Below are 12,178 nucleotides of genomic sequence, written 5' to 3'. Positions count from 1 at the left end.
TAGTCATGGTACAAAAATGAAAAGGGAGAGGGGCAAGGCTCTTATTCCTTCATTAGTCAATTCCCTGAGGCACAGAAACTGCCATGCAAAAGGTACCTGCTGCAGCCTCACAGTGATCCAAGGAGAGGGGAGGCAAAGAATAGTGAGATTTAGGCTTAGATTATAACAATCCTTAGAGACTGACTGCATATGTGAATGTGAAAACATTAGGAGCTTGCATAATGGAAGCCAACGGGAAGCCTCAAAGTGTGGAAGGCCATAATAATGAAGGGTACCAGCCCTCCTGAAATCATTCCATGTCTCTCCAGAAAGTCATAACTCTCACTTTGGAAACCATTGGTTTAGATAGTCACAAGGATTATAAGGCAGAAAATTGCAACATCTGCAATAGGAATGGAAGTATTGATTTAATTGATGTTCCCAAGAAAAGAAGGGAGAGAGCAGAGGTGATATGGCTTTGAGCCCAGTGTCAGAGGAAATGTCAAGTTACCTAAATTGGGGAGATCTCATTAAATGGCAACATGGGATGTCAAGAATTGTCCAGGATAGACTAGATATTGTAGATTAGTTGAATTTTGATTCACTCCTTAATCAGAACAGCCCAACCCCAGGGTAGAGTATGGAAGGCCAGGGAGGAATTTTTGCCATGGTGACTCACATATTCAAATAATAAAGATCAAAGTAATTGACAGTTTCAATGGACTACACACACATACACACACACACACACAGATAATAAAAAATACCAAGTTACTCTTTAATATAGTTTCTAATCATAGGTGACCCAAATCATTGTGTAGTATCCTGGATAAAATATATTAATTCTATAAGATGAAAGAAAATAAGAGTCATCACAATCTTTTCCACCCTTCTTGGGTTTAACAATGTAAGCACCTAAGCAAATATCAAGCAATAATAATAATAACTGCTGTGAAATGTGTTTTTGAAAATACTCATATCATTGAAAGGTATTTTAATTTTAGAGAAAATTGGTAATACTTTGATTTAAATCATCTGCAAGGAAATTAAAATAATAGCTCTTTCAAAATATTTCTGATATTCAGATCAAGTTTCTCTGAATATGGACTAAAATAAAACAATTATAATTTTGAAAACATAGCTGCTGTTATCACACATTTGATTTCCCTTTCCTCTTCATTTATGTGCCAATTTCAATTAGTGCCTATACAAAACCTAATATTCCTATTAAAGCAAACTCTTTTATTTCAATTTATAATTGTAGAATGCTTCAACTTGTAAAATTATCAGAGAATAAAAATATCATTTTGGACATAATAGAAATCATATGAAGCTCACAACAACAACAACAACAAAAAACCTTGAAGGGTAATGAAGGCCTCCATAGCATCCACAAGCAAACTGCAATGTATTATAACTAAGAGATTATTCCAGAGAATCAGCATAAAGAATATTTTTCAAAAGATATAGTCAGGAAGAACAAAAATTGAGAGAACAATATGTCATGCAGTAAACTCACCATTACACATACATGAATACACATACAGGAAATTATATTTCTAAAAGTTAATGCCATTGACAAAAGGTAATATATAAATTTGCCCCAAAACCTGAAAGTGAAGTGAATTTGAGTCATCTACATTAAATATCTGAAAATTTTCTGTTCACTTCAACAGTAGCAATGTTTTGTAACTTTTGTTGACATCTTGGACAAAATATGAAAATGTGTCTGTATAAAAAAACTTAAAGGATAAAAACGGGTTACAAATTATAGTGTGAAACAGAACAATGCCTAGTCTATAACCTAAAATTAATATAAATATGTCCAAGATTTTGGATTTCTTTTAAAATTTCATATATATTGCAGTTATACATATATACATATATGTATGTATATACATAAATGTCATATAGTAAAAGTTATTGGAAAATAAACCTATAAAAATACTAATGAAATATACATGTTAATATTTAAGACATCCTACCTTAACATGGCATTTTTCCCATCACTTCTTGTACATCGAACCTGTCTTGTTTGATAACCTATTTCTATATCCCATGACTTGGAATGATGGTGAGGCTTATAGCCTTGGTGCTTAAATGTGACCCACTCTTTTGAATCAGAGCTAAAGTCCAGAATAGTCTTTCCACTTAAACTAACTTCCTTAAGATGAGGCAGTCTACATTTACTCCAAGGTCCAACTTTAAGACTAAATATGTATTCCTCTTCCCCAAGGGGACAGGAGATGTGAGAGTCACAGGCCCTTGATTCCGTGAGATTTGGGCACACCACACCTCCATAGAGTGGGGGAGAAATGACTGCTCTAGTCCTGTGCTGCAGCTTCTTCCCACACCCCTTGCTGCAAACAGACCACGGAGAGAACTCAGACACAACACAATCCCGGGGACAAGGAATGAGGCAAGCTTGTTCTGTGGGTGGCTGAGGTGCAAAATATTCACAAATTTCACTGATAACCACAGTTCGATTCAGTTTTTGAATACAACGTACTGTCCGATGTTGGAGTCCATGCTGGGCTGTCACACACTCAGAAGTCCTGGGTTTGACTTCACCATGAACTGGAGCCAGCACACAGATCTGCCACTCTGATATCTCCCACTCAAAGAGTTCACCATGCCAGTCACATACTCTAAAACAGCTTCTCTCCTTTTCAGGTTTATCAGTTTCTTCACAGTTTGACAGAAGACTTGTCCAACCTTCTAGATGAAAGCACCACACTCTTCGGGTCTGAATACCACCTGGTCCACAATTACCTGTGCATCTTCCCCATGGACCTAAAGGAGTTGAAAAAACAAAGTGGAAAGTTATTAACAAATCTATCCATGCTTTGGCTTGAAAAAATAAGAAGAGTCTAATTTGCATACCTGAAAAAGTACAAATAACTTCTAAAAAGTCATAATTTTCATTTTTTTTTAAATTTTGTTTTATATCACTTTCATTCCCAAATATATTCCCTCCCTAACTCCAATATCAACATTGATATAATATATAATATGAAAAGATAATGTAAAACAAAGCAGTTAAAAAATACTAGCTAATGCATCAACCATTCTGACAGTATGTAATGTTCTATACATCATCCTTCATAAATAAGAAGAGTTTTTTTTTTTCATTTCTTCAGGGACAAGTTTGGTCATTATTAATATATAGTTTTATGTTCACTTTTTTCCCTTTTATATTTGGATCACTGTAATCTTTGTATATATTATTTTCCTGTTTCTGTTTACTTCGCTCCATTCAAATTTGAATAAATCTTCTAAGTAGTCTCTGAATTCTTCATGTTCATGGCGGTTAGAGTTCTATAATATTCTATTTCATTCATGCACCATGATTTGTCTAGCCATTCCACATTTGATACATCAGTATGGGTTCTGTGCAATGTGATTATAAAAGAAAGATTTTTAAAAATAAAACATATATCTAAATAAATATTCTTCCAAAATGTAAGCACTTATACAGTAATTGCAATATAGGCCATTTTCCCTCAAATGTGATATCTTTGAAAAATTAAAAAATACTGTGGGATATAAAAAAAACCAATACTACAAAGTTGCTGCATTTTAAAATAATGATATACTTAGAGAAAAAAGTTTCCTCTAAAGAGGAAAACTAAATTACACTGGAAAAAAATACTGACTGTAATATCATGACCTGGATTTCAGTCTCATCTCATCACTGCCAGTTGAGCGAGTTCTGTTAGCCTTGGGTAACTTTATCCTCTCAGGGATTTAGATGAGAGGACATTGAACTATGTGACTTTTTAAGACCTTTTTTATCTCTAAATCTATCATCTTGTGAAATCATGTTTGTAAGAGTGAGCATCTTTACTGGATATTGTCCTGTAATTCAACACTTCTGATAACTCTGTGCCAGAACACCCCTCTAAGTTGAAAAATAACAATAATAATAATAGCTGTAGAACCTAGTATTTTTATAGCACTTTTAAAAAGAATACCTCATTTGATCCTCATGACAGTTCTTTGAGGTAATTTCTATTATTATTCTCATTTCCTGGTTAAGGAAACTGAGGCAAACATAAATTAAAGGACTAGATCAAAGACTCAAAACTGCTTAGTGTCTAAGGCAAAACTTGAACTGAGTTCTGATTCCTGGTCAGGTGCTTTATCCCTGTAATATGTTCTGACTTGGGGGATACAAGAGAAATAATTCACAATGAAAAAGAAATGTCTTGTCAGCTTTTTTTTTTCTATATCTGATAGTCTTCATAAATGACAATGATCAACTAGATATTAAAGACTTCTGGGCTTAGAGTCAAGAAGACTTATAATCAACACTTACAAAGTACATGACCTTGGGAAAAATCACTTAATTCCTGTGAGCTCAGTTTTCTCATTTGTAAAATGGGCATAATTCTATTTTTACCAACTACCCTAAGGGATTGTTTATGAGGAAAGCATTTTGTGAATCTTACAGCTGTGTATGACCTACTATTCCATACCTTTCTTCTTTCTCCAGTTCCTGTAATCCTAATCTACACTCTCCCTCCATGTAGTTCTGCTTCTTTCAGTGTACCAGGTCCATAATAGTTTTAGCACAGTCGGAAGTCAGGTCCCTTCTCCATAAAGCAATTGTTGTTATTCATTCTTCATTCTTGAAGAGGACCAATGACATCAGGAGGATGATATCTTGATTTGCAAGTGAATAGGATTTAAATGAGGCAGAGTGGTGTAAAGTCACCAATCCCCTCTCTTTCCTCCAGAATGACTGGAGTCCAGTGGCAAGATATAGGTCAAGACAATTGGCAGATGCACTAGATACAGTAGAAGAGACTGACCCTTGGTTAAACTAAAGTTTTTCTCAAGTTTCAGTTTGTCTGAGGCAGTGCCAGGTCAATGATTAAAGACTAGGTAAGAATTGATGGCCTAGAATCAGCTTGGGAAGAAAAGACTCTCAGAGTTTCTGGCCAGAAGAGAAGCTCTATGCAATAGTATTCCCTAGGCCTAGTTTAAGGTTACTTGCTTACCAGCTTGAATCTGTTCTTTTAGGTGACTATAAATTAAGTTAACGTTTTTGCATATCCAACTGTTTTTTGGACATCTCAAACTGGATTTCCTATTGAAATCTTTAATTCAACATGTCCAAAACTGAATTAATTATATTTGCGGCAAGATCCCCCCTCCCCTTCCAAACTTACCTATTATTGTTGAAGATACCTTTATCCTCCCAAATGCCCCAGGTTCTCAATTTAAGTATTACTCTCATTGAGATTCCAAAATCATAGTTCCTACCAAGTCAACTCCAACTCAGTAAACTCTAACATCTCCCTATTACCTTCTGGATCAAATATGAAGTTCTCTCTTTGCCATTAAAGTCCTTCATGACCTAGTCTCTTCTCCCCTGATCCTTCAAGATTTCTTCTACCTCACTTCACATACTCTGTCATATAGTGACACAGGCCAAAATACTCTATTTCTGAATCCAGGAAAATTTCATTGGCTGTCTCTAATGCTTGGAATGTTCTTCTTCCTCATAATTATCTGCTTTTTCTGACTTCTGTTAAATCCCAACTAAAATCTGAGCTATAATTCCAGTGAGGTACCTTTTCCTGTTGATTCTAATTTATCCTGTCAATATCTTTTTCATAGCTTTTCCCTCTATCTCCTTAGGCAATCATGGCTAAATGATCACACAACTAATAAGTGTCTGAGGCTGGATTTGAACTCAGCTCCTCCTGACTGGTATTCTTTCCTCTGTACCACTAGCTGCCTCTTCTTCACAGCTTACATGTTGTCTTTCTCTTTAGATTGTGAGTTGCTTGAGATCAGGAACTGTCATTCACCTTTGTATCCCTAGTGCTTAGCACAGTCCCTGATACATATTAGGTGCTAAATAGATACTTATTAACTGAATGGTTAGGTAAAGACTCTTACCTTTCATATTTTGGGGATAAATAAGAGCCTCTAGAACTTTAACAGGGTTTAGGGAATGCAGAAGAAACTCAAATAGATGGATCACACTTGCCCTTTACTACCTCCTATCTTCTTTTTATCTCATTTCACTTCTATGACAGCTCCTCAATCAACTGCAAAGGTATGAAACTCACTACTTCATGGAATCTCATGCTCCCATCCCTTTTTTTCTGCTGCATGATAACTATAAGCATCCAATGTAATTAATAAAATGTAAATACAGCTAGGTATGCCAGTACATAGAGCACTGGGACTAGAGTCAGAAAGAGCAGAGTTTTAATTCTACTTGCACACATACTAGTTGTATGACCCTGGGAAAGGCATTTACTCTGGGAAGCTTCAATTTCATTGTCTATAAAATGGAAATTTTAATAGTAGCAAAGCACAGAATTGTTGTTAGACTCAAATGAAATAATATATTGAAAATACATGGTAAACCTTTAAAATGTGGTAAAAATGCTAGCTACTGCAAGTCAGAAATAGCAACAAAATCCTACGAGGAAAAAAGTAAGAAGGCTTTGGGGAATAATCTTCATAGGAAAAAATAAACAGATAAATAAATGAGCAAATGAATGAATGAAAAAATAAATAAAATAGTTATCATTTATATATTAACTACTAGATTCCCAGAACAGTGCTTAGTACTTTACAAGTACTTGATTTGATGCACATAACAACCATGGGAAGTAGCTACTAGTATTATGTACTTTTCATAGTTGAGGAAATTGAGGCAAATGAATTAAATGAATTCTCAAAGTCACACAGCTTTTAATCTGTTCTCCTGACTCCTGGCTCCTGGTGGCATACTATTATGCCACCTAGCTTCTAGATTACCTACCAACATTGATCCCTACTGTTTTCTGAAGCAGGGGACGGTGGGATTATCAATAGACTTGGGAATGAGAACTCTATTACAAAGGGGAAAGCAACATGATATATCATGAAAAAAAGGACAATGCTGGACTTAGAATCAGGGGACCTGTTCAAGACTTTATCATCCTGGACTTTATTTTCCTCATTTATTAAAGATGGATGATACAGGTGGGGGAGGGGAGGGAGGGAGAATGTATGGTAGCTGATTTCTGTTCTTCCCATCAATTTTAAATCAATGATCATGTCTGATTAAAACAACACCCAGTATAATGTTATTTTTACCTCAAAACAAATAACATAAAGTATTTTGGAAACCTTAAGGCCTTATAGAAATGTTAACTATTATTAAACACCTAATGCATACCAGGCACTGTCATAAGGTTGGGGATATAGAGACAAAGGTGAAACTGTCCCTGATTTCAAGGATCTTAGATTCTATCAGTTGAGATTTTTGACAGTTTACTTATTGTTTACATAAGCTATAAATGAAAAAAAATATACAGGGTTATAAGGAGAGGGAAAATCAAAGGCAGCTGGGGGAGAAAGGTTTCTTGCAGAAGATGAAATATGAACTGAGACTTGAGGTGGGGAAAGGAAATGCATGCAAGGTATGGGATAAAGCGAGCACAAAGGAATGAAGCCGGGAAATTGATGGTCCTAGATGAAAGGAAAAAGCACAGTTTGTTCAAACTGTATTGATAAGAGAATAGTGTTTTACAGTGATGGAAAGGCAAGTTGAAAAAAACTTATAAAGAGCTTTATAAAGGAGATTTTTTTTTGACAGAGAAACACTGGAGTTTATCAAATAGGCAAAAGACATAATCTGACTTGAGCATTAAGAAAAGCACTTTTGCACTCTGTGTGGAGTTAAAGATAGACCCTTAATGAAAACAGGAAACATTGGAAGAAGGTTTGGGAGTAGGAAGACATAATGAATTCTAATCTAGAAATGTTGAGTCTGAGATGTTCATAAGATATTCAACTCAAAATCTGTAGCAAATCTAGTGATGGAGAACTAGGAAAGTAGGGCTGAAAATATAAATTAGGAAGTTATCTCTATAGAAGTGATAACTCCATGGGAACTAGTGAGGGCATCATGTGACAGAATGTAGAAAGAAGATGTAGAAAGAAGAAAAGGGATGTCCAAGACAGAACTTATGGAATAAACACAGAGTGAGAAGTATGATATGAATGATGATCCAACAAAGGACATTTGAGAAGGAGCAAACAGGAAATAACATACCAGTCTAATATATCTTTGGTAAGACACCCCCAAATAAAAAAAAAAAGAGTTGAACAGTACTGAAGAATAGTCACAAAATTAAACAGGCAAAAAAACAAGAGAGGACAGAGAGATAAAACCTAAAATAAGGAAAGAGTGTGCATTAGGATACCCATCAAGTAAAGATCCAGAAGGTTAGTTTTCATTTAAGGATAAAAAGCTGAGGGTCAGAAAAGTTGGGACATTCATTTCTCAAAGTTGCAAGGAATAGAGTGGCAGTCTTTAATCAGATCTTGGAATGAATCTGTGTTAAAACACAAAATTGTTTCTTTGTCGTGTGTGTGTGTGTGTGTGTGTGTGTGTGTGTGTGTGTGTTGGGGTGGGGGGGAAGGTATGGGATGGGGAAGATGAAGATACTGAAAGAAGATTTACTCTGGTTGTTTTTTGTTGGTTTTGTTTTGTCTTTTTTTATTATTTTTATTTTTTTTGTTGCTATTAAAGTCTAGCCTCAAAAAAAAAAAAAAACTTATAACTACCACTGGAATCCCTATAGAGAAGATAAATTGTCATATCTGGTGACAAGTTCAGATTATAAATTTCCTTCTTGCATTGAAAATACTTAGATGTATAAAAGGGTTAAAATTAGGTTTCTCCACAAACACTTGAACATGTAGTCTAGACACGATGTAAGCTTATCAGTTTAAACCACATAACCTTTGCCTCTGTATCAGCACTGTAATGACTACAGAGGCCATTCACAACTTCTATAGCATACTGATTTTTACAGCAGAGATAGAGAAAGTATACCCAGATGTGAGCACAAATATAGTCTAATATTTATTTATGCATGAGCATGTATGTGTGTAACACATATATGTATGGCTAGAGAAGCTAGTGGTTGAATTTTAAACTATTCCGCATATCAACAGTGAAATCAGAGTTGAATTATAAATGTAGCTCAGCCATCCCCACACATTTGGTAAAAAAACAAACAAACTAAAACCAGTCCCATGGAACTATTCTGACCTTAACCTTCAGTCAAGTCAATCATAACATTCCAACTACAGAGCAGTGCTCACACTTTTCAAACCTGATGTTTCTGACAAAGCTAACTTTATTAGGCCACATTGTCAATCATATGCTGTCACTTGGGGAAAAAGATTACGGTAGGTGACATCATCCTCTTCTTTGGGCTTAAATAGCTTTAAATGTCTTTATGAGAACAATCACACTGTATTTAGAATAACTTCTGCTTTTAACAATGGAAATTACTTTCAATAAATCTACATACTTATCACTGTATATTTGCTCTAGTCAATGACTGCTCATGATACAACAGAAGCAATTATTTCAGAGCACAAGTTAACCATACATAGAAAGTTTCAGATGCTTGAATTACTGTTGCTATGCTTGAAAAAATTTAGTGCATAATTGGACAGAAGAATATTTTGGCAGGGGGCGAGGGGAGATGGGGAGAGGAATTCGAGGGAAGGGAAGTATCTAGACATCCTTTAATTCAGGAAGCAAAGTATTGCTATGGAAACTCTCTAACTCACCTTCTACAGACTGGCAACTTAGTTCTTATCTGAACCAAAGCTGTCTCTCATAACTTTCCTATTTCTGTTGAGTTTACAGGATTCTTCTAGACACCAAGGTTCAAAATCATCCTGCTCACTTGCCTCTTATTCACATCTACTCAGGTTCTGTGTCTTATCAATTTTATCTTGTCAATTGTTTTTTTTTTACTTCACTATCTTTTTCTCCATTTTTACCATACCACTTGGTTCAGGTCTCCATTACTCGAGCTGGTATTTGTACAGCCAGTCTCTCCTTATCTCCCCTGTATCTTTCACACAGCCACAAAAGTGTTATTTATAAAGCACAAGTCTGATTTTATCACAGCTCCAAAATGAGAGTGGCTACCTGTACAACTCTGGTGAATGCAATTTCTTCTGTTTGGCATTTAAACCCTTCAAGATCCAAATCCATGCTATCTTTCTGGATGGATCACATAACTATACTCTAGCTTAGTGATATTATTATGCTTCCTTCATTTTCAAAGAGAACCAATGACATCATAGTATGATGTCTTGACTGGCATGAGAATTGGATTTGAGAAAGACAAAGTTGCACAAAATTATCAGTCTGACTCTCTCTTCCAGATCTATCAAAGGCCAATGAAAAGACAAGAATCAAGGTGACAGCCATGACTTGGGATACAATGGAAGACCTTGATGTCTTCAAAGTCTGACCATTGTGCCTAGTAGTACCTAAATAAAAATGATCCCTTCCCTTAGAATAAAGAAACCACAAATATTATTTATGCCATATATTTGTATTTATTTTGGTAAAATTAAACTTCTAAGGGCAGCTAAGTGGCACAGTAGATAGAGCACCAGCCCTGAAGGCAGGAGGACCTGACTTCAAATCTGGCTTCAAACACTTAACACTTCCTAGCTGTGGGAACTTGGGAAGGGCATTTAACCCCAATTGCCTCAGCAAAATAAATAAATAAAGAGAAATAAATTTCTAATTACATTTACATCTTGACACTTCTGCTCCAACCAAAGTGATCTATTAATTCTTCCCCATCTCAGAGCCTGTGAAAATCTATTCCCTATCACTGGAATATTCTCCCTCTTCTTGGAATCCCTACTTCCTTTCAAAGTTCAAGTTTAACAAGTGCTTTCATGAGAAGCCTTTGTAGATTCCTACCACTTGTGAGTGACCTCTGTCATTTTCTAATTATTTCATGTCTGTGAGTACATATACAAATGTTACTTCTTTTATGTAAGCATGTTGTGTCCAGAATAATTTAAGTTCCTTTAAAGCAAGGACTGTCATGCTTTTGTCTTTATATCTCCAGAAACTATCACAGTAGTTGACACATGTTAAATGTTTAATCATAATTGTGAATTGGTTTATTGAAAATCACCTGGGGCATTGAGAAGTTAAGTGGTTTTCCCAAGTTTGTACAGCAAGTCAAAGAGAGAGTTTAAATCTGTGTCTTCCAGACTGTAAAGCCTGCTATCTATTATATCATGTTGTCATAGTGCTATGCAATTATTGATTTCAAAATTATCTTCAAATGAATTTCTTCATGATTCCCTTTGGTTTCCCTTAATTTTGTAATTTATAAATTGAGATGCTATTTCTACCTTGACTAGTTTTTGGTTAAATAAGTCAATAAAGCAACACTTTTGTCTAAACTTTAACACTGAACAAGAATTTAAAAATATACAATATTGTGTACAATTAAATAAAATTAACATACCTCCTATTTGAGGCAAGTAGTACTTTATGCTATATGAGTTCTGAGTTTCATGACACCTAGCAGAAAAGAAAAATTAAATAAAACCAGCTTTAATTCATTTGACAAGTTGTTTTCAATGCCTTCAATATAGTTCTACTCACATATATCAAGAACTTGGGTTCTTAAATTCTCTGCCTTTTAAGTACAAATTTTGATAGGTTCTATACAAGCTAGAAATCTTTAAATATTGGTCAAGTAACTGCCTAGATCAGTACTTCTGAATCTTTTTAATATCATGACACTTTACCCATTTGTATATTACTCAAGACCCATCCCCCACAAAGAATTTTTGCTTTTGTGGGTCAATAGTCACTATGGTAGAAATTAGAACATAGGAGTATTATTGGAAAAACAATTTTGAGACTATGAATCCTTCAGATAACTTGGCAAAGCCCCAATTGGGTTCCAGTACTATGCTTGGAAAATTGTTTATCTTGAAAATGAGAGGCTCAGTACTTTCTGAAAGTTGATGAAAAGATGATGAAAACTATAATCACAATTCATGAAACTATATAGAATGGTGTGAAGGTGTAACACACACTGAAACAGTAAAGATAATAATGAATTTTATTGTTAATCTAAGCCAAATTTGATTTAACTATTCCCCCCAGTTTTTGTTTTTGTTTTTTTACAAAGTAGATGATTTTTTTTTCAATTAAGAGTGTCTACACTTCCGTTTCACATTATCTAGATCTTGATTACTTTTATCTATAGCTCATTCTTCCCTATCACTTATTTTTTGAAAAATTATTTTCTTTTTATAGAGACTGAATCCCTCTCTATCTCAAATACAACTCTCATAAATGAGGATTTTAAAATATATGTTAATGTTCTCTCAGAAG

At 34.8% G+C, this 12,178-nt stretch overlaps 1 protein-coding gene across 1 annotated transcript in view; it reads right to left on the bottom strand.

Moving 5' to 3' along the window:
• Positions 1–12,178, bottom strand: part of LOC127557246 (thrombospondin type-1 domain-containing protein 7B-like) — a 570,574-nt gene that overhangs the window by 508,203 nt on the left and 50,193 nt on the right. Inside the window, exon 2 of the mRNA XM_051990636.1 lies at positions 1,965–2,772. Coding sequence (XP_051846596.1) covers positions 1,965–2,772 — 808 coding nt within the window. The remainder of the gene's footprint in view (positions 1–1,964; positions 2,773–12,178) is intronic.

Source organism: Antechinus flavipes, chromosome 3 (assembly GCF_016432865.1).
Source record: "Antechinus flavipes isolate AdamAnt ecotype Samford, QLD, Australia chromosome 3, AdamAnt_v2, whole genome shotgun sequence".
Taxonomy (NCBI): domain Eukaryota; kingdom Metazoa; phylum Chordata; class Mammalia; order Dasyuromorphia; family Dasyuridae; genus Antechinus; species Antechinus flavipes.
The sequence above is the reverse complement of the archived record's forward strand: the minus strand, read 5'-3'. Positions and strand labels throughout refer to the sequence as shown.